The 23,844-nt window shown below is 39.7% G+C and overlaps 1 protein-coding gene across 4 annotated transcripts in view; it reads left to right on the forward strand.

Annotated features, from left to right (window-relative positions):
- The window catches only part of ralgapa2 (Ral GTPase activating protein catalytic subunit alpha 2), a 101,142-nt gene that overhangs the window by 43,227 nt on the left and 34,071 nt on the right, over positions 1–23,844 (forward strand). For 3 of the 4 annotated variants that reach the window (XM_030126099.1, XM_030126102.1, XM_030126100.1), the window contains 17 exons: positions 1,332–1,417; positions 1,520–1,610; positions 2,184–2,357; positions 3,185–3,361; positions 4,132–4,325; positions 4,452–4,550; positions 5,404–5,559; positions 9,295–9,423; positions 9,995–10,123; positions 10,348–10,406; positions 12,403–12,511; positions 14,294–14,404; positions 14,667–14,735; positions 15,011–15,148; positions 19,693–19,870; positions 21,179–22,010; positions 22,540–22,611. In XM_030126099.1, the coding sequence (XP_029981959.1) occupies positions 1,332–1,417; positions 1,520–1,610; positions 2,184–2,357; positions 3,185–3,361; positions 4,132–4,325; positions 4,452–4,550; positions 5,404–5,559; positions 9,295–9,423; positions 9,995–10,123; positions 10,348–10,406; positions 12,403–12,511; positions 14,294–14,404; positions 14,667–14,735; positions 15,011–15,148; positions 19,693–19,870; positions 21,179–22,010; positions 22,540–22,611 (2,803 nt within the window). The remainder of the gene's footprint in view (positions 1–1,331; positions 1,418–1,519; positions 1,611–2,183; positions 2,358–3,184; positions 3,362–4,131; positions 4,326–4,451; positions 4,551–5,403; positions 5,560–9,294; positions 9,424–9,994; positions 10,124–10,347; positions 10,407–12,402; positions 12,512–14,293; positions 14,405–14,666; positions 14,736–15,010; positions 15,149–19,692; positions 19,871–21,178; positions 22,011–22,539; positions 22,612–23,844) is intronic. The other variant, XM_030126103.1, reaches the window with a different exon arrangement.

Raw genomic sequence — 23,844 nt, forward strand, 5'->3', positions numbered from 1 at the left:
TCATAGCACCAGACTTGTCATGCCTTCGGGAAGCAGTTCCTACACAAAAGCGAGCGACCTGTTCTGAGTACAGAGTCACAGTCAGCAAGACCACCGTTCACAGATGTGTAAAAATGCGCAAAATTTGTTTCCATTACACTTCATGAGAGTGTAAAAATTTACATTTTGTGCATTTCTGAGGTTAATGGAAACCCAGCTAGTGTTTCCCACAGAAATAGGGTTTACCTGTGGCAGGGAGAGCTAAACCTGGGTCCCAAATGGGCTTGGTGGAGGAACCTCTGTTTCTTTAACAGCAAATCGTTAAAATTAGCTAAACTATTACACACTTTTTGCTACGGTAACTGTTGTATGCTCTCTTTTTATTATATGTATAATGTACTGTCTATAGTTAGTTTAATCACATTTGGCTGTTCAATACAAAGCTTTTTCCAGTGGCATGCATTTCCCTGATTTAAAATCAAGTAGCCATTTAACCTACAATGTGTTTATGGGAACATATTTTTGAGTATTCAAGAATGTCTCCATTTGCATATGATACATGCAGTACTGCCACAAAAAGCTCTACTCTGTGCCTGAAGCTCCACTCCCTGGCCAATTTAATATGAATTAGCTGAATTAAGATCAGTGCTCCAGTGTCATTAAATACTTAGCTCCACAAGAGGTGTCTGTTCTTCTTTAGCTCAGTTCAACACATCTATATTGCAGCTTGGCCGGAATCCCCTAACCACCTCACTCAAACACCCCAACTTTCAAAGGCATAGACTAGATAGTAGGGCATCACATAAAATGCCATCGTTGCATTGGGCTCACCTGCGTGCCTCATCGAGTGAGACAAAATGGTCAGATGCTCTACCTATAAATTAAAAGCTACGTAGAAAATAGATGCTAATTATTTCACGATGTATCTAAAGAGGTCACCACCCACTGCAGTATTTTCAGTACATTATGAAACTATGGGTTAAATTAGACTATCGTCAGATCTGCTGTATACTTTCCTTGTCAAAGTAAGCATGTAAAATTTATACACTGAATATACTTGGGCAACTGCTAGGATAGCGAGGCAACATAATCAAGTAAAGGCTATATGTGAGAAACACTGACCTTTTAAGAATGAATGTAGTTGATTGCAATTAATGCACAATAAACTCCCATCTTTTTCAAGTTTTTGATGCTGTATCTTTCTACTGCAGTTGTGATAGTGTTGTGAATGTACATGATGATGCATTCTGTGCTGCGTGTAACCTCACAAGGTTTTTTTTAGTTCTTTATAATGCTGTGCATTTCCCCTTGGGGATCAGTAAAGTTCATCTGCATCTCTCTCTATGTTCCAGCCCAGAAAAGAGAATACTCCCCTACCTCTTGTGGCTCTGGCAGCAGAATGTCTGAGGGAAGGAGAGAGAGCGCCGAGCCCCCAGTGGTGAGATCAGTCAGTTTGTAGTGTAGTATAATGCTACGGTAATAACATTCTACTGTTAAACCTCACCATTTTTCAATATAATGTATTTGTCTGTTCTCTTAGATCCTTATCCGACGGAGCAGCAGTCCAGCTGAGACAGAGTGCAATGCAGAGGGACAGACAACCTACACAAGGCCCAAGCTCAGGGAGAAAAGTCAGATATTACTAATTATTTCTTCAAATTTAATCCTTGTATACATTTTATAATTAGTATTTTATTGTGCTGTCAAACGATTAAAATATTTAATCAGATTATTCATAGGGTTGCTGAGGATTAATTGTGATTAATCCTGATTAATATCATTCATTTTTCGGTGGGTCGACTGTTGCATCTCAGGGGGGTTTTGTACTCAAATTTCCCATCCAGAGGGCCAACTGCTGCCTGTCACTACCGCATCAACTGCCCATTTGCACATGTGCGACACTAACTCTACTTGGACCAACTGCCCGAATGCGTTGTCAGAGACGTTCGGAGTCATTCTGCACTGCAGATGGGTTAATTGCGTTAAAATTTTTAATCAGATTAGCCATGATGATGGATGAATCTGCGTTAACGTGTTAATTTTGACAGCCCTAGTATTTTAATATGAATGCTGTATGTAAAGAATATTGTATTTAAAATGTGTCCTAAAGTGAAGTGGAGCATAAATATGCAGTATTTACATGTTCTTTTATACGATTCACTATTTATATTTTTATGTACCCAAAATTATTTTCATTCACCTAGGTGAGAGTGTAAGCAGTGAGACATCCAATGGCTACCTCAATGAAGCTGAGGTTACCTGGCAGGCCTTTGACGAGGAGGCTGACACTCAGTCAACCCAGTCAACCCACATGGATGTGACGACTGACCCCCAAAGCCAGGGAAGCCTGCTACTCAGCCACAATGAGGCACTAGCAGGTATGGGGCATGATAAGAACCTAATTTGTCCACACCTAAGAAGAATTCTCCCCTTTTCTTCATTTATATTGTCATGAATGTTAAATCTGTTACATGTTTTTGGTGACTGTATTCTTTCTAGTGAGCATATTAATGCGTGTACTCTTTAGTGTACATGTCACTTCAAGTTTAGGTTCAGTGCAGTGATTTAAGTGCAGAATTTAATCCTGTTGTGAAATAAATATTGTGAAATGCACATGGCTATGCTCTTCACCAAGAACAGTTTGTGGTCGACAAGTCTGTTGAGAGAAATGAAAAGAAATTGCCTATTGAAACTAGATATTGTCTTTACGTTATATATGTCAGTTCATTGACTTTATTCACAAAAGAAGCACTATGGAAGGATACTTAATAGATAATAGTATATTTTTTGTTGTAGCTTATTTGTAAGGAGACAAAGTGGTCCATTGTAAATATACGAGGTGTTTGCCATTCAGCTGAGGTTTTAGTTTTAGTGCAATAAAGTTACTTTTTACAGATTAGTCATAGTATGGTAGTGTAACTTGGTCAGGAAACGTCACCTCCCTGACCTATGGATAGAAATGTGCATTTACATTTGTAATGATAAAGTTTTTCCTCTGTATCAATCACCACAGCTTTTAGTTTATCCTTCATCTCCATCAGTATTGATGTCGAGGTTGTTGTTACCCATCTGCCCCTCCCACTCTTGTGCACAAATGTGTTCTGTGAAGTGCTACATTGTGATCACCATGAAGTTTCACTTGTCCTTTGTGCCTGTGGTCCCTCCTTCAAACCCAATTTTATCCCTGTCCCCTTGTTGTTTTTAGGTCCTGAGTGTGCCCTCCCTCCCCACTCTGCACCCCCGTCTTACCACCACAACCACTACCACTACCCCCAGAACCCCCCAGCCTCACCAGCCCTGCTAGTGCACACAGAGTGCCCGCGGGACTGCCCCCTGGATGACACCATGCATCATTCTGTCTTACACATGCCACACCATTTGGGTACTGCTTTCTAGCTGCTACTCAGCATTTTAATCTAGTCTTCATAACCATTCACTCTCCATTACTCTATGTTTCAGCCTTAATTTCTTTTTCCTACATGACACAATCCCACATTTAATTTTTTTTGTTTTCATCACTTAATACAATACACTATTTTAGCTGTTCACAGTTCAAAGCACTTTATGAATCCCTGGGGGAAATTTCTTTTTGAAATCAAAAAGGCATTTCTCTCTACAGTATGTTGTGTCCAAAAGAAAAGCAGAAAGTGAATAATCCCCTCACATCTGCCACATACTGTGTCATTTCTGTGTCATTTACTCAACCTTTACCTCCTCTGCTCTGTCAGTCTCCCACTGCCCACCGTGTGGCACTGTCCTCCCACAACTCAATATGGGTTCATTTGGTTGTTGCATGTGACTTGTGCCCATTACCCAAAAGTGTTTCAATCAGTTTCATAGTGCAAAGATGTTGGTGTTTTCAAGCATTTGGGAAAGTGCACGACGAGAATATGGATTTGATCAACAACTGCTCATATAGAAAAGACTGTATTGGGAGTTATTAGTTTTTAATATTGTATTATAGGTTTAGTTGAATAAGCTTCAGGCTGTACAAAAGCCATATTCAGATGCTTGGCTGTTATTGATTGAATCCTATCTCATCAATGAAAAGATTCGGTCTGTATTAGCTGTCAACAACTACAAAAATCGACACAACCTCATTGTATTCTTTAACCCAAACTCTTTACATCCTTTCTTTTTTCAACCATGCAGACAGCAGTGAATGTTTAGCTGATGATGTCAGCATAATCGCAGGTGGGACCCTGACTGGGTGGCATGCTGATTCTGCTTTTGTCCTCTGGAGAAGGATTTTGGGTATCCTGGGGGATGTCAATAACATTCGCTGCCCCAAGATCCATGCCAAGGTGTTCTCCTATCTCTATGAACTCTGGCACAAACTGGCTAAGGTAAAGTGGAGAAGCAAACTTGGCTAAAGTATAAAGTTTTCATTTCAGTGGATGAGAGATAAACATACTTTCCATCATACTATGCACAGGTATGGTCATTTATAAAAGTGAAATGTATCCCTACAGATTCGGGACAACCTTGGGATCAGTGTGGACAACCAGTCCTCTCCTCCCCAACCAGCTTTCATCCCTCCTCTTCGAATGTTGGCATCATGGCTCTTCAGGGTAAAAAGAAAATTTAGGCAATGCTTAAAAAACTCCCACAGTACTTAAATACATAGTGACACAACATGACATGAAACAGAAAGCCACTAATAAAGAGCCAGTGGGAGGGTTGCAGAAGAATTTAAGAGGAAAAAATTTTTGGCCCAAGGCATTAATTATTCCCTCTTACCCTGACTGATTGAGCACTGGTTACATATATTCAACCTGTTCCATGATGATTCATGCTTTCACATCTGCTGTTGAAACCAGTTACTGGAGAATTCCATAATGCGCAGTTACATTTCCTGAAGCAGCAACATGGCTTCCAAATAAACATGACAGTACACATTACCAATGACAAGCACACTGACTAAATGGACAAATGATGACCTGTATCCAGTCATAGGAAAATCTTTTTTAAAAAATCACAATGGTCATTTTTTCTTTCCACATACATGACTGAATGAATGATTTATTTAGTTTTAAAACGGTACAGTTTGTATTGATGAATATTTACACGTAATTACAAGAGATTATAGCCATATGGCTAATTTCCATCTTGAGTCCCATTGGCAGGTAATAAACTAAAATAGAACTGCTTACAAATGACATAATACCATAACTGAAGTATGGCATACAAAAAGAAAAACAAGCAACAACACATAGTGCCTACAAATAGACAAAAACGGGGACCAAGCCAAGCCACCAAGCAGAAATTGATTAAGGTTTTCACATGAATTGTATTATAACTATCCCATTGTTGCTATTACACATGATTATGTTACACATGATTAATTGCAAATATCCCACAGATGAAAATCTGTGGCTATGATCATGTTTTGAATTACTCAAAATAAATATATGTATTCCTCAGGCAACGATGCTACCAGTGGAGTATAAAGCTGGCAAGCTGCAAGCTTATAAGTTGATCTGTGAGATGATGACAAGACACCAGGACGTACTCCCCAACAGTGACTTCCTAGTGCACCTCTACTACATAATGCACAGGGGCTTTACCAGCAATGACCAGGTACGACCAGCAGGTGGCGTTTCTCAAACTTTTCTGGCTGTTCTTTTCTTCAGCACTAGATGGCAGACTAGTCAAACTCATGATGTTCTGCATCCGTTTTGCCCAAAGAGAGGAAAACAGTTATTCATAGTTGCCAATATTACACTCAACTTTTGAACTATCAGATGTGATTCATTTTAAGATGTTCTGACTTGTATTTACCCGTTTATTATAGTAACCCCATTAAAACTCAGCCGACAACATGAGCATCAATTTTTTTCAGTGATTGTGCTTGATATACAATAGAATAATGACTTTGACAGTTTGATTCAGCAGCAGATAAGTGAGAACAGGAGGCATTCAGGTACACTGCTGTTTTGAAATTATCGAGGCTAAGCTTCAGCTGGTAGTTTTTGTTAAATGCCTGCCAACCAGTGGCGATGGAGAAGTGTGTTTTGGCATCTTGCACCTCCTCTAGCCACACCCTGCTTCAAATTTAAATTTGGCCTAGCTCCATTCCTATCAGATGAAGCTGAGTGGAGATGAATGGAGTCCCAAAAACAAAGGACAGGGACAAAAGTCTGTGTGGGTTGAGGGAGGGAAGGGGGGTTGGTTTTGGATGCATGTGTGTGTATATATATGCCCTCCTGGCTGGGTTTCTATTGCGCCTTGGCAGTGCGACAAGCTTATTAGAATGTTTTCCATGTTGTTAAATAATGTTTTGAGCCCCTGCCGCGTATACGTGATTAATTAAGGATTGACGTCTGTCGTGCTCCGTTAGACTGACACGTCGGCCCGGGGCCCGCAGTAGGCTGGTCTGTCTGCCTGTGTGTGTGAGTGTGTGTGTAAAGGAGTGGGAGGGGAGCCTGGGGAACATAGTGTAGAGTAGAGCAATGAGGGGGGCAAACTGAGGGATGAGGCAACATTCTCCAGCTTTTGTTGTGGCTCTGTATAATGCGTCGGGGGGCCAGAGCCAGGCTGGCCACTGAAGCATGCTCAAATTGGCCGGAGAAAAGAGTCCTCACGCCACACAATAGAGGACAGCCGCACGCCTGCTTAACATAAGAAAGTGGCTCTTATTCTCCCCCTCCTCCTTCCTCTCTGCTTTCACCCGTACCCCTCCCAAAATAGACATATATTTTAGTCGCAAATATCCTACCTATTTTTGTATTTATTTAAGTATTATTTTAAAAACATAAATTTTACTGTCAGTTTTCATGATTGCAGTAGAATAGTCTGCAAATTATTTAATTTAATTGTGCTTGTGAATTTAGTAGGTAATAATTATATATGCTTTATAATATGTAATTTAAAAAAATACACTTTAAAGCATGTTCCAAATTTGAGCTTTTATGGTTTATAGACTTGCCTCTCAAACACACTGAAAAGTTCAGCCTATACTTCAGGCAATCTATTTATCAAATAATAAAATAAAAATGCTTTGCAGAGAATAGAGGACATCCTAATGTAAATCATCACCATTCAGTTCAGCTAAGCTCAGAGGAAAATGATAGTTCACTTGGAGAGGGTCTCCTTCCAGTAGTAGAGTGCCAAGGTCAGTGCTATTGTCCTGATTGTCTGCCTTTCTCTGGTCACTGGTCTCACAAAGGCATGACCGTAGCACAATAGCAGTAATCTATCTAATAGGTCTACTGTGGGCACTGCTGTAGTAAACAGAGTATTTTTGTTTCATACACTAAGGTGTGAGGCTGACCCTATATATACGACATGTTTCATTCTTGAACCCATATGCAAAGTTAACATAGCAAATGACTTTTGGATTGACTATGGTATTGGATGTTCTGATTTTATTAGACGTTTTGATTTTATTAGATGTCTTATTTATTGTTTGTCGTCATTTTTTTTTTTTTTTTGTGGCACTGAAGAGGGTAAACTCTACCCAGTTTCATTGTATAGCCATTGTACAATGACAATAAACCTATTCTTCTAATGCAGGTATTTGTCTAAGTAGAAATGGTTAAACACTGGAGAGTACTACCATTTTACCTTATCACTAAAAGTGAAAAAAAAAAAAAAAGAAGCTTGGCACTGTTTATATATTATTAGATTAAAATCCTGAAACCCCACAAACATAGCTGTTAATTCAATCTCTGTCGTCATAGTTATGCAGGCAGGTTTTATCATTTCCGATCAGCCCGTGAAGAGAAAACTCAGAGGTATTCATAGTAATGATAGTAATGTTGAATTACAACAGGAATTCTGATCTACACTTAACTAGAAGCATTGATGTTTAGTAAGTGATGCCAACATTTTCCAATGTTGTGCTGAATGATGTGATGCTGGAGTGAACCCTGTCACCCCAGGGGCCAGCAGGTGGACAGCGTGTGCTTTCCTGGAGATGAGGCCAAATGAAAAGGCCTGAGGTGGCTCTATTCAGAGTTACGTTAATGCACCTTTTGTTGATGCAGGGGCCATTCCTACTGCCAGCACAGAGCCACATGCAGGGTTGTGTTCCCATTTCTATACACACACCTCAAATCAGGTTCCCTCTACTTACTCATACAATAAAAAACACTTTGCATTCTACATTTGTGGCTTCCTCTAAAATGCTCATTTCAAGCAATCAAGCAACAGTTTGTTGCATGCTAATTACCTCTGACTGCACTGCACATTATGCTTCAGAGGTCAATTACGTACAAAATGAGGGTAAAATGGGCCCTCAATCCTAAAGCTCTTCCCACCAATTTTCCACATGCAGTGCACCGTGTTGGTTTGACTTCCTACTTATTGCTTCTCTGTGTTTATTCTGTTCCTCTTTTGTTCACCTGCATTCCCTGTTTACCAAAGCCACAGGTTATTAATGTCCCAGATAGATAGATGGTACAGTGTGTGTTTATGAGAGAGAGAGACAGAGCAAGAAGGAGAGAGAGAAACAGTGTGTTTGCTAAGGTGCCCTTTGGTTCAGCTAGAAAGGGGGTTGTGTTTGAACTGTCCGATTTACACATTTATGGCCAAGGAGGCAGGTGTTTCTCGGCTGGACCTTGACTTTGTAAACAAATATGCACGCGCTCATAAGATAAGACAGAGAACAATCATTCTCGAGCTACATTCTCATGCCATTATGCTTTTTTCTTATGAGTATGAGTATTTTTCTTCTGTCAATGGCACACTATGGATTCCCTTGTTTCCTAAATAGAGCCAGTTAAATGAAACCTCTTAACTTCTTTTGAGACTTAAAGTACAACACAGCCTTACACTGTACATGAGCACTTGAGCAGTTCCTGTGCAGTACAGCATATGTCAATGTTGAAAGCATACCCATCTGCCACTGAGCTGCCTCTACCTCAGCAAAACAATACCTTGTCTCTGGCTTTAATTACAGGTTTGCTTGTGTGTATATACAAAAGTTGAGGTCTTTTGTTCTCCCTCTTATCCTCTGTGAACAATCCATCTGCTGCCGCCTGTCACCTCTGTGTTTCCTTTTTTTTCTGTCCTTTAGTGACATGTACTGTTGAGTGCCTTACACTCTCAAAACACATGTAAAATGCTTAGCCTACCTGTCGGAGAAAAAAGCTTTCTCTGTGCTATGTTTCTCAGATGGTGGTCCATTTTCAAAATATTTCTGCTGCCCTCTACTCAAAAATATCATCATACCAAATGCAAAAATCCCGTTTTTTTTCAGTGAATGATGTAGATGGATGTTTTTTTAGTCTGTGGTTGATGTCTAATAATAGAACTGTCACTGCAGAAATGCCATTTTCCTCTAAATCTGCATGTGTTCACTCTTTTCATTAGGATGTCTTGAACACCATCATTCGATCCTGTTCTCCACGATTCTTCTTCCTTGGGCTGCCAGGTTTCACAATGCTGGTTGGAGATTTCATCACTGCTGCTGCTTGTGTTTTGAGTTCTGACTCCCCAGAGGTACATAGACATTTACATTATTATTACTCTAAAAATGAAATACTCAACTTACAGCAAATTATTTTGTATTTTATATAGTTATATTTCCAAATAAAAAAAAGACAAGTTGCATATGCACAAGTATCCATATTGGCAACATTTGGGAAGCAAAAAGCATCTAATAGCCTATCAGATAATTAGCTAAACGGGTGACCTGGGAGCAGACTGTGTTAATTTAATCGACTGCTAAATTAAACTTAGAAAATTGTGACCTCAAGCACATTTTGAAAGTATATTTATGGTTGATGTAAAAAGGTTTTGTCCAGAAATGCTACAGATGCTATTGTAATAGAATGTACACGTGGCTTTAGGGCTCCATTCTTTGTACATTTAATCATGTCATGTTGTTCATCGCCTGCCATGTGTCAACAAAATCTTTTGAACATCATCATGAACAATGACATCTCTTTTTATTGGCTCTCTACAATCCTTTTTTCCCTGGATTGTAAGCTTACTGTTCCCTGGAAGTATTTTGTTTTCATTTAGCCTTATCGTGTTAATAATACCCCCCCCCCCTTTCAATGTCTGCCAGGCTCCCAGAATGGAGGCTCAGACCACCCTGGGCTCCCTTGTGTGTTTTCCCAACCTTTACCTCCAGATTCCAATACTGCAGTGTAGGCTTGGTTTGGACGACATTGTTGTTGGCAATGAGGATATTAAGGTAAATGGTAAAATAATATAATTACACATTCAGATAAGTCTATTTTTTGTTGTGAACATCAGGATGTTTTGGTTGATTTACTTTGAGCCCTTAAAAAGCTCATTGCTGGCATCAATAGCTGCATTAAAAAAAGTGAATGTAAATAAGTGCATGCTGTAAATGGAATAAAATAAAGTGTAAGATGGAATATTTAATGAACCTGAATCTGTGTCTGTGCCCCTCAGGACTATCTGGTCAACATTCTACTAGAAACAGCAACAAAGGAACACTGTGAAAGAGCCAGGTGTGATAAGCTATTTCAAAGATGGGTATAAATTTATCTCAGATCAATAAATTATAGGCACATGGATACTGAACATTTAGTAGAAACGACACAAGAGCAATCATGACTGACTAAACATGTGGCTGAATCTACTTTGTGGTTACTGAACTACAGATCGTTGTTTTGGGTCTGCAATATTAGAAAGGAAGCAGGACATGACAACATCTTTTCAAAGTCAGTGGAATATATGGGCACCTCGAACTTTAGCAAAGCTGACTCAATTTTACACCAAGATCATATACCCAGTCCTAAGGAAATGGCAAACTTCTAGAGCAGGAGTCACCAACCTTGGTCCTTGAGATCTACTATCCTGCATGTTTTAGATGTATCCCTCTTCCAACACACCTGATTCAAATGATAAGCCTATCATCAAGCTCTGCAGAAGCCTGATAATGACCGACAGGTGTGCTGGAGGAGGGATACATCTAAAACATGCAGGATAGTGGCTCTCTAGGACCAGGGTTGCTGACCCCTGGACTAGACGGTCTTCCAAAAGGACTGCAGCACCGGGGAACAAGCACTGACTAGAATCATTTTCACAAAGCATGACTTTGTGAATAATGTCACTTCAACAAACCACCAAGATGCACCATGGGCCATTGGAGCAGCTACTGTATTTCTGTAAACCTACCAAACACATCACCACAATTTACAGATTGACTTAATACAATTTTGTTTTTGTTGTATTTTTATTCATTTTAATTTCAATTTAAGCTCAGTCTCATGGCCCCCTGCCCCCTCCATCTCCCCCTCAAATGGCTCAGGGAATCACTAAACTTATTTCTTTAAGGACAGAAAAAGGCACAGCTCCTTAGCTGTCTACCAGTGTCATGAACCAGGCTTGCAAACAAGCTAAAAGTCAGGTTCAAGATCAAGACAACTGATGAAGATAAAAATATTTTACACCATTGGTGGATTTTTTTTAACCATGACAGATAAAGTTGAAGACTATACATCATTTTGACAGATCAGAGAACGGAGGGGGCATCAGCCTGACTTTAAGTCTCTTATGGGTGCCGTAAGTGAGTTGACAAGCAATAGACTGGAGGCCTTGGAGCATGTCTGTGACCACTGCAGGTCAGAGAACAACACCTCTGCTGTGCCTGGTGGCTGTCTAACTGCACTGCCACAAGCAGCTTGTAATCCATCACATGAAAAACTTGAAAATGGTGGGGACTGGGACATTCTAATGCAGCCTCACATTTCAACAGAATTCAATGTATTTCACTTCTGTAGCATAAAAGCTGAGCTTGACCCTTGACAGGACTCTGTCCTTTAGGATTCTTTGGAAGAAATGGCACCAAGTTAGGTGAAATCAGGAAAAAGTCTGCTTTCTGAACTCACAGGAAAAGCCCAAGGATGTCCAAATAAACATCTGGTGTCAGGCCTCACTCAACAGGTCTCTGGCACCTTTCTCCAAAGGACACAGTGGTCAATTCTCAACATTTTCAGAAAGGGTCAGAGCCCCTTCCTGGCCAGTCTTCGCAGGTGGGGCAGCAGCCCAAGCCTATTGTGTGTTTGTGCAGAGGAGCAAACAATGGAACACATCATTGAAGCTTGCCCTCTCCAAAGACTAAAAGGAGGATTAGTCACCCTCCATCCAGCAGACAAGTCGGCAAAGGCTTGGCTTGAGGATGTTGTATTCACCAAACTAGAAAGCACTCGGAGGCCACAAACCTCCACCAAGGCAGCAAAAGTCCCCACATCATCATACCATGTTTAGTAGACAGATGGTTAGACTGCTACCATATAGACAAAGACCAGCAAAAACATAACTTCTCTGGCAGCGGAAATAAACACTTGTGTAATGTAAATAATTTTCAGTGATTATGTGGATTAGTGCAAGCCTATTAACCAATATATTATATTTACTCTGTGATTGCATTAATCCTGCATTCTGTCATGCTTTTGTTATTTTCTTAATTCACACAAATGTGTTCCAAATCTATGTCTTCAGGTGTATTGCTGTGTGCAGTTTGGGTCTGTGGGTATGTGAGGAGCTCATGCAAAAGAAAGTCCACCACCAGGTGAAAGATGCCATCAATGTCCTGGGAGTAACACTGAAGGTCAGTGACCTTTTGAGGCATGGAAGTCTCATTTCACCTTTGACCCTTTAAATGCATATTGTTTACTGTCACTTTTTTTATATAAAACCCTGAAATGTGTGGACCAGCTGTGACAAACAGAGAATTTGTTATTGGATAAATCACAGATGGCCACAGTATGTTAAAATTAGGTAAAATGAACCTATACTTTTTTTTAACCACAGAAACACTATAATGTTTAGCTCTTAACAAAAATGATAGTTGATTAAAAGGACGGCAGAACAATTCCAGTGTAGCAAAGGGAAAAAGAGTGCGAGTGTAAAACATGTCCAGTGATGTGACTTATGGGTATATTTTAGAAGTGCCCTCTTTCTCGCTGAGTGAAGAGATGCAGAAAACCAGTGGAGGCTGTTTGTGTTTTTTTTTTTTTTTTTTTCATGGAAAAGGGTTTGGGCGGTGGCGTAATTTCCAGGCTGCTCACTCTCAGTAGATGTGGGCCAATTTAAGCAGCTACATCTCCCAGCTTCCTGCTCGAGTAAACCCACCCCTACCCCCCACCCCCACCCCCTTCTCTAATGGAGCAGTAATCACTCCCCTGTACAACTTGACACACAGACTCAGCCAGCCCCAAAATAGAGGGTATAGGCTGGGTGGGGGATCTAGGGGGAAGAGTGGCACTGAGAGTCTCTTTTCTAAAAGCAGGTGCTGAACTCTCAGGGCCCCTTTTTGTGTTTGGCCATTTCTGCACTCCCCACATTGTCTGCCCTTGTTACATGTTGAGAGGCATTCAGCTGGAAGAAATGGGAAATTCTATTTCTCCACAAAGAATTTCAAATCACTGAAGAAATCCACATTTGAAAGAAAATTGTCAACAGCTCAATTCTTCCCTCCAATGAGTCTGGAGAAAATTAGCCAAGGGTTGAAGTGGAAATGAAATTATGCTGATTATCTGCACAGTAAGTGAAAAGCTGAATTTAAGGGAAATTACGTAGAATTTTGTCACAGTCAGTATGTTCTTAAACTTTTTCTCCCTATCATCTGTCAGAAATTTCTCTTTCTACAATTGAGATCCTGAAGCTACACAAATCTGTTAAATAAAGGAACGACAAACCTTGAAAATCTCATGATTTACTCACTGGGAAGTCTATAATATAAATTGCAATTCTTCAAATTAGTACAAGCAGAGCTGAAGATTTGTGTCTTTACCTAACACTAAATAGTTTGTTGTCCATATCTGTGAAAATTCACTTTCATTCTTGTTTTGATGCAATTTTAAGGGAACCAGTGTTATCTAAGGCATTCAAATAATTATTTTACTGTTATTCAAGTTATATTTTAGGCACTGATTAGATCTCTACTCATTTTGTGTTCTTCCTGATTATGCCCATGATATTTAAGAAGCACAAAGTTTCAATATTTAACATGCTGTTTAGATAATATGATTGTAATGATAAGGCTGTGTGATATATGATGTGATAATATAGTGTAATATGCATTATGTAAATCTTCATGGTTATGTAGACTTACATTAGTCAGATTGGTTGTTATGTATAAATGACAGCAGTTTGTTTGAGATTGTATTTATGAAAGTTAGTTTTTTTTTTTACTATAAGAAACAACACCTTTCAATAAGGAGAATAAGAAATTACAATAATGGTATCATGGCCAGTAACACTTAAAATGAAGCCATGGACTCCACAACATATCAATGTCAATGTCCATATAATCAAAACAAAATCTGTTTTCATTTCATATATGATAAAATTATCACAACATTATGCCCTATTATGTTTTTTTTCCCAGTTTGGAAATAAAGCAGTGGCACAAGTAGCCTGTGACGTGCTTCAGCTGCTTATCTGTCACTGGGAACATCTCCAAAGGCTGGATCCTACACTGCCTAAGAAAATCATCGAGGTAAGAAACGCATTACAAGTGCAAACAAATTTAAGTTGGCAACCGCCATTAGGGCTCTGTGAGAACATATTTCAAAGAAGATAAGAAATTCCTCTTTATTCACTTAAGCTTTTAAATTCAAGTCTTACATGAGTTATTACTCATGCATATCCATATGCTACATCTTGTGGCATTACATCCATTTTAGCACACAGTGCTGGTTCAGCTGATGAATAGGAGTGTGTCATCCAATTATCTTTCTCCTTGTTTTGTCCCACCATAGATCTTTGTGGCCACAATAGCCTTTTTGTTGCCAAGTGCAGAGCACTCAGCGGTGGAAGCAGATAAAAAGGTACATGTTGGAAAGGAGGGGACATGAAATGACTGAGATCTAAAGGCCTTTGGATCTATCATGGTGGAATGGTGCATTTGCAGAGGAATGTTTATTCTGAAGTTATTCTCGGCTTCTTCCCTCTTCCCTCTTTCTATCAACTGTATCATCCATTGTTTTACTGGAACAATCTCAGTTTTTGTAGTATTAGTATTACATTTGTTTGTTATGTTGCTGGCTAGACAAACAGACTCCACCTCAAACTAAATAATCGCTCTCCCTCCTCACTTTCTCAGTTAATGGTATCACTGCTGCTCTGTCTGTTGGACTGGTGCATGGCTGTTCCCCTGAATCTGCTGCTTGAAACCATCACCATGCCTACAGTGGAGGACCACACATCCCACAAAGCCCCACTACTGGACTACATCTACAGGGTAAGTAGCCACACTGACAGCAAGCATTTTCTAGAGCCCGATCTTTTTTCTCTAAGTGCATTGAATTATTTTGTGAAACTCACACACTCTCCACTACCAGACCCAACAACTTAAACTCTGACACTTCCAACCCCCACCCAAACACATGGGCTTGCCACTTTAATTAGACTCACCTCCACCGTGACCCCATGACTATGCCTCATTTAACATTATAGTAGCAAAACAGCATCACAGCAGCCACCATAGCTGATCCAAGGGGTTGGTATTTGTTATATGGAAGAAATTGTTACAACTTGTTCTGTAGTAGCATGGGCTACATCCATGTAAAATAGTCAAAATATTCAGTATTCAATCAATTTCTCCATATTTGTCCCTTTATTTTTATGGTCTGACCCGCAGGATAAGGGCCAAGCTTCAGGCGCAAATGAATGAGGTATTATTCATTGCCTCCTGTCTGGGCAGATGCGGTCAACGGCAGATCTTTGTAAGGATGTCACCCCTGATAAGAAATGGTCCAATTATTCAAACAGGACCCTTTGTCCACTTGATAAGCTCAGGCTATAAATGCTTGTCCTGGAGATTTGAATGGAATATGTCTTAATATGAGAGCGACTGCAGCTGCTATGAAAGCAAAGACAATTAGGCATGATTGGTTGTCTATCAGCACACAAAAGGCACGGCCCCTCTCACTTTCATTGGAAATAATATATTAAGCAAGGTCTCAAAAGGTGTGACAGAATTAATGGAATATCAGGACAAAAATCCTTACATTTTCAAAGATATGTTGGCTGCTAATTACCCTCCTTACCAAGCTCACAATAGCATCACAAATACAATTAAAGGTGCAAGTAGCATTGTTTGGGACTTTGCGCTCTGGCCCAGTCCTGCCTCCTGTCCATGTTTTTTTGGCCGTTGTAAATACATAAATGAATAAAAAGAGAATATATATATATATATATATATATATATATATATATATATATATATATATATATATATATATATATTTAGTAATGAGCAATAATACTCGTTATTTAGCATTTTTAATGTGGCTTTTATTTTGAAACACCCTAGTGTCTGTGACTGTGAGAGAGAATCAGTTTAAATCAGTTTTTTCTATCATGCAGGTCAGATCAGTTGTAGTAGTAGTAGTAGTCGTCTCACACACACACACACACACACAGTTGCTATGGACTGTACAAGGTTACTAGATGAGGAGAAACATGGCAGGTGCACCTGATAACAACTAACAACCTGTGGAGGAGAGATGGGTGCCCATGTTAAATAAACTACAAAACCACATCTCAAACCAGCTGCTATTAATCCCTGACTGTGCATGCTTGTGGAGAGTCTTGTGAACGTATCAGTGTATAATATGTGGAACAAAGGTCAGAACTGAATAAACAGTGATTGTATGAACCTGGAGTTTGTCAAACATGTTAGTGAGAGAAATTTAACATGGGAGTGAATGAGAGAAAAATTATCACTCTTTGCACTTAGAGGCCCATAGATCGAAAACAAAATGTTTTAAAATTAACATGTGAATAGTGTTCGAAAGAAAAGAGTTTTTCTAACATTTTGATGTATAATTTGTTACTGAAACCCCAGAAATGTGAGAATTATGAAGAGTTGTTCATAGATTTTCAAACATAAAACCTAAGCCTCTCCACTCTAAGTTAGAGTGAGAGGATTTCAGCCAATCATCTGTCAGCATTCTGTTCCCCGAGTGCATGTGAGTTTCGAAAATGGCTCCTTTTGGATGAGACATGTGTCTGTGTTCAATTCCGTCAGAAACCACCTCTCAAACAAACTGTGATTAATCCATAACCGTACAACCATGCATGCTATCTCAGAAATTCTTGCACAAGAGAGTTGTGGTGAGTCTTGTGAATGTATCGATATATAACATGTGGAAAGAAAGCCAGAACTGATTAAGCAGTTTCAGACTTAACAACTTTCAGGGCTTATAAAAAAAAACTAAGGCAGTTATTACAAAGTTGCGAATAACTTTTTTTGACAAGGGTTTACTCTCTTTTGGTGCTATTTAGAAGCTGTTACGGCAAACGGCCTTGGACAAGATAGTTTTTGATGTTTTAGTTTGAAAGGCAAATTGCGAACTTCCTGTTGGAGTTAGCTCATATATGTCAGCATATGATTTGTAGGGCGGAATGAGACCAACATTTTGGTGTTGGTTTCATGTCTGTACGACATTTGTACTGGAATTTCTGTGCGAGCACTTTTTCATTGAAAGGCAAATTGCTAACTTCCTGTTGGAGTTAGCTCATGGAGCTCAGTATATGATTTGTAGGGCTCGATGAGACAAAAATTTTGGTGTTCGTTTCATGTCTCTATGGCATTCCTACTGGCCGCGAGGGCCGGTTTTGTGTACCTAGGTGGGGCTAGAGAGCAAATTTTGGCACCTAAGTGGTTAATTTTTATATTGCATCAAAGTTTTCGCCAGACATGACATGCCTGTCAAATCTGGTGTGTTTTTGAGCATGGTGAGGGGGTCAAATTCCAGTTTAAAGTGTCTAGTTATAATAAAAAACTAATGAAATACAATGGAGGCCTTGCCTTTCAGGCAAGTCCTCTCAATCTGTGACTGAGAGGGATTCGCCCGACAGGTTCGGTCCCTAAAAACTCTTTTTTTTGTTCCATCACTGGTCAAAATGTGTGTACATGATCGCTATATTCCCGGTCTTCTCTGCCTTTTAAAGCTGCAGTGTTTTGTCATCAATTAACATAAATTCCATAATTACCTTTCTGCATATTGTAATTTATGTGGTCTGAGAGGAAACAAGAATTCTACCCACTTCCGTCAACTTTTTGGGTTCTAGATAATCCGCCCTGCAATACAGACTCTGTCTTATGGCATTTTATAGCAGGTAGGGGGATCAAAATTTGATTAACAGCTGGAATTACAAATTACATTACTGTTCAGATTTACTCAGTCATGACTCTGTTGTTGGACTTTTCAGCATTCAGAAGCTTGGAAAAGAGGCTTCTCTTCTTTACAGTATCATGAAACAGCATCAGGTCATCTATATTTGCATTTAGTCTTTTGATTTGGATCAAGAGGAGAGGGCTGCAGATTGATTTTTTTCAGATAGTAACAATTTTTCCCTTGATTTCAAGACCTGCACTTATCCATGCATACATAACCTGTTATTTACATATTATAACAATTTAAGTAGGTTTTGGAATAAAAAAATACATAAATTCAGATGTTTTTTGTTCACCAATAGCAAACAGATACCTGTAAATAGCAACATTGCACAGCACCATGTTGGTTTAATAGAGTTCTGCTGAAGCTTCTCCATCTGTTCTTTTTGCCTGCCTCAGTAGCCAGCTGCATCACCCTTAAGTGTATGTGCGTGCACATGTACGTGTGAGGGAGAGACGCAAAGTGTGTATCTGGGTTGTTTTAAGCATGTGCACAACTGTAAGCCTCTATTTATGGTTTAGTATTTAATTTATGTATGTTAATAAGTGTACTCATGTATCCTCATAATATGTACCCCTCTATGCTTGTTTTACTGTGTGCTTATTTCCAGGAACTGTTGCTATGCGAAGTGCAGTCACTTAGTTGTCAAGCACAGCCGTGCATTTTTTACCCTCTTTTTCTCTCTCTCCACCTCTCCATAGAGGAGGCTCTTCAGAGCTTTGGTGTAGCAGCTGTTTGGTTCAGGTCTTTTCAGCATCAAAACTCCAATCCCTCCCCCATGCATCCAGAGGTCTGCTTGGTAGAATCATCCGTATACAGTCTACATTTCCCTACACAATACTGTTTCAGATGGCAGGACATGCCTGCCTCTCTGCGCGTCTCTCAGCCAAGTGTGAGCGTATGTGTGTGTGTACTGAATGGGATTAGCCTTTGCATGGCTTTACCCAAGTTGCTCCATTCTGAATGAGAGGCCCCCCTCATTTGCATACATTAGGCATATGTTTTACCCCTTCATATGCTGCAACTAAGTCCACGCAGTTATACAGTATACAGGTGTGTCTGGTCCTGTGTGCATGTATGTGTGGCTTGGTGCATGTTTGTGGTAGGAGCTGAGCACAAGGATAAAGTCTTAATTAAATCAAACAGTGTAAACCTGTCCAATGGCTGTAATCAACTGCCCCAGTGCGCCTTATCTAGCCCTGCCAACGGATGCTCTACCATCTGTTATGTAGATCGATACACTCACACATCACAGGAGAAATGGATTAGTGGCAATAAAGACACCCCCCACCCACCCACTTCACTGCCTGATGATGTAAAAAAAATAAAATTATATATATATATATATATATATATATATATATATATATATATATATAATTAATTCTATTTTATTATTTTTTACTTTCATATGTTCCTGGATCATGTCACCTTTAAGCCGTGACACCCTGCAGGAGTGATTCTGAGTGTTGTCTTCTAAGACACAATTATGTCCAGAAGGACAGTGTCTGTATTCATCAGAGTTGAAGTGCAGCCATCAAAGTGCCAGGCACACATAATCCTAACATTATCACCAAGTCTCACTTTTACTGTTCCTCAGGTACTTCACTGTTGTGTCTCCGGTGCCAATTTGCACACACAGCAGAGCCACTACCTCCTCAGCCTGTCAGACCTGTCTACTGACTATGACCTCATGTTGGGTCAGGTTAAGAGCTTTGAGCCACCACCCTCCCAGACTACCACCACAGACTTTGGCAACCTGCTCACTGTAGCTGAGGGTAAGAACGCATGGATGTGGCGTCTTTTCTCTTGCAGAAGCAGTTCTGTTGCCTCTTTACTCTCCACCATGTGCAAAATCACTTGCTTTCATACAAATGAGGGTACTAAATATGTTGTTATGTATGTATATACTGCTGTTTATACTGGGGATAGTAAGACTTGGCATTTGTTTTAAATTTTTGCTGGAGATTTAAAAAATATATATATATACCATATCTTTGCTGAAATATCTAAAAATATCAGGGAAAAAGTACCCTCCATTTGGAGCTTCTCCATTAAATGTCAATATCTTATTAAAAGTATGAAAAGGAAATCAACCATCACAGGGAATGGAATGTTCACATTAGTGCTCATCCCTAGAGAGAAGACCCATTATGGGGTTTAGATAAAAATGTGGATTTTTTTTTTTCTTCTATTTGCGACCTTGTGATTCCATTAGGCAGTATATTCCTCTCTCGCCCTCATGTCCTCAACTTCTGAAAAGTCTTTTTAGTCCAAATACATAGTGCATGTGTGCAATACTGAAACAATGTTAGAAATTTAGACAGTAGCTTTTGTCTGAAAAATTTCACCACACCTCTGCTTTTTGGTGCACAGCTGCACAGAGTCTTAATAGAAATAACAAAACACTATCAAAAGGGCAAACCAAAGAGTGCCGGCCTAGTTATATTCATGCCCCCACCTCATATTGATCAAGTCACATCAAAGGGCCAGCACATCTCTAATGCAGCTTGGCCTGCTTTCTGAAGAGCTTTTTCCACTTTGATGGGGATAATGGTATTGATAGCACTGTCACAATGCAGGAGTGCATCTTCTTGTTTTTCCCACATCACTGTAGAATAAAGCCTGGCATGCCTTTCACTTGGGAGTAAAAACAAGTGCATTTACATAAATGCAATTCACTAAGTAGAGTCCTATTCAGTAGTGTGTAAAGATGGTGGTTCTCATTAGCACTCTGCCAGTCCCTGCATTTGCCCATTGTAAGAAGACTCAATGGGCTTTTCAAAGTTATCTCTCATCATTAGATGCTACCTACTTAGAGGTGTGTTGGCCAAGCCTTTGTGAGAAATGAATAAAGTACCCCTATTAGTGATCATAAATGAAATTTGGCTTTGTGTGAAAAGAGCTAATAGAGATGGTAGCATTTCTACACACAAATGTAGGCCTTTTGATGGTTCGCCAAAGATATATCACAAAAGATGAGCTCCATCTGAAGCTGTATTCTAAAGCCATCAGTAACTTTTCTCACATGTGTTTGCGTTCAGAAATTTGGTCAGTACTTTTATACCTCTTCATTCTTTTATCAGAGAAGCGTCGTCGGAACATGGAGCTGATTCCCCTGACAGCACGGATGGTCATGACACACCTGGTGAACCATCTGGGCCATCATCCACTGAGCGGTGGCCCTGCTCTTCTGCATAGCCTTGTGAGCGAAAATCATGACAACCCATATGTGGAGTCATCTGAGCTCTCCTCAGAGGTCTTCAAAAGCCCCAACCTGCAGCTATTTGTCTTCAATGACAGCACACTGGTGTCCTACCTGCAGATCCCAGCTGACACTCAAACTGTTGGCCAGCCCCCCCACCCTTCATCCCAAGTGCGGGTCATTGTACGTGACATCTCAGGCAAATACTCATGGGATGGTTCAATTCTTTACTGTACCACCCAGGAGGACTTTGTTGATATGGGCATGTTTACTGCCACAGACTGCACTCTTTCTAGCACTACAGTCAGTCAAAGTAAAAATCAGCCACCCTCTCCAGGAAGGGGAACATACAAAAACCATTGCTCAGCCTCTAATTCCCTTTCAGACTGTGGTGAGGAGGAGGAGGTAGATATTCTGGATAAACTGTTGGAGGAGTTAGGCCACAGCAGCCCTGAATGCCTGCCCCAGCCCCAGCTGAACCTCAACCAGCCTGCTCCCTCACCCTGTGGCATGAATCTAGAGCAAGAGGGTGCCATTCTAGAAGCTATCCTTCGTCAGACTCAACAGGAAGAGGAGCAGGTGAGAAGGTGGGATGCTGATGTAAGTTTTCGAGCTGCCTGTCAGAGAGAACCCTCCCACCAGGAACCAAAAGCTCCTTTCTACTTCTGCCGACTGCTTCTCAATGACCTTGGCATGAACTCTTGGGATCGCAGGTACACTAGCACCTCACACTGGGTATCATCATTTATCTGAATAAGCATAATACTAAACAGAGAAGGTCATAAATATTTGAGTCAACATTAATGTTTGTATGCTCTGCTAAGAGTCATCTAGTCTGCTAGTATTATTTCATGTGCATGTGATTTTACTTTCATCCTTGTGGTTGCACATAGATAGAAAGAGCAAAGTTAAAAGCACACTGGAGTCAGGAGAATCTTAATCTCCTCTCCACAGGGAAAATGTGCCCAGCTGTTTTCACTAAGGTCTACCTTGCAGAGCCACATCTTTGCAATGCTTTCCCATAAATGAAAAGCTTACACCTCTTAATGGTGATGCTGCAACAAGCATAAAGCTAGTAGGAGATTGCTGTTTACACCTGTGACTTCCTTGTCTTTGTTAATCTCGTGTAGTATATTGATTTATTTTTGACAGCTTATTAGATTGTGCTTCTTTTTATGACTTATTTGGTTTTGTACAAAAAAGTATATCATGTAATAAGGATTTTTTTGTCTTATCAAACAGGAAAAGTTTCCATTTGCTGAAGAAAAACTCCAAACTGCTGAGGGAACTAAAGAACCTTGATTCCAGGCAGTGGTAAAGCTTTTAAGTCAAATCTTTAAATGAATGTTATGGTGTACCTTTTATGGATGTTTTTATGGAAAAGCAGGTTTTTAAGTTGCACAGGTGCTCAAAGCAGTATTGTATTGACCCCCCCACCACCACCATCACCTTTCTCCCCCATGATTTTCCTAATCCATGCCATTTCCTGCTGATTGCCACTCTGAAAGTCTCTCCCTATTACTCCTGCTGTTTTTCTTTTACTTTCATTCTCTTAATTTAGTCAATAAATGTGCCACATATTGCTAATGACAGGATCATATTAAAGGATGCCCTCAGGATTGGACATCATTCTTCCAGATGGCTAGATTTGGTTGGGTAAGAACAACCTGAGCATAAGCATGTAAAGTGCCCTGAATCTCACTGTCATGGCAACAGGAAAAGTAAGAGGACCGTTATTTTTTCCATCGTTTTCTGGGCCCAAACAGTAACAATGACGGTACCCTGTTGTTATTATTATCATTTTCATTATTATATTATCCTTATAATTTTAATCTGTTTTAGCTGACCTCGTTGTGCTCCTCTTCCTGTGCTTAAAATGTTTTTGGAGCAAAACTGGATGCTCCATAACCAAAAAATTGGCACATAGGTACAAATTGCTACTGCAGCTGTGAGTCCACCAAGTGGTCCATTGCATTCCTAGGTGGCGCTACAATGTGCAAGTTTAAATTTCATAATTGTTTAAATACAGTTTGGTTTAGAGTATTTTTTCACGAACTAATGCCTTTCAGTCTATGCATCTTTGTCCCATTGGATTTTGTGACTTTTTCACCATTTTCTCAAACATTTCTATAAATATTTTCTTTTCTATTTATCTCATCGGAAGTGATTGGACAAGTCTTCCCAAAACATGTCAGGATCAGTTAAAAAATAAATTTCAATATATAAATCCATGTCTTTGTAAAAAATCTTTAATAACTCATGAATCAACCCATATATTGCAACACATGTTCCCAAGTTTTTAAAAATCTTAACTCTTAAAGCACATTGTGTATAGACTGTAAGGAGTACTGTAAAAGTTATTGTCTCAATAGCTAAACCATCAGAATGATGTAACAAAAATACCTCAGTCTGACTCATACAATGCCATTATCTCAGCTTTACAGGTGTGTGAAAACTGTGTCTTCCCAGTTGGGTTTTAATCTCAGATGATGCCTATTTAGGACAATGAAGCAGTGGCAAATAAAAAAATGCTTGATAAAGTTGTTT

The sequence above is a fragment of the Sphaeramia orbicularis genome, chromosome 22 (genome assembly GCF_902148855.1).
Source record: "Sphaeramia orbicularis chromosome 22, fSphaOr1.1, whole genome shotgun sequence".
NCBI classification, from domain to species: Eukaryota; Metazoa; Chordata; class Actinopteri; order Kurtiformes; family Apogonidae; genus Sphaeramia; species Sphaeramia orbicularis.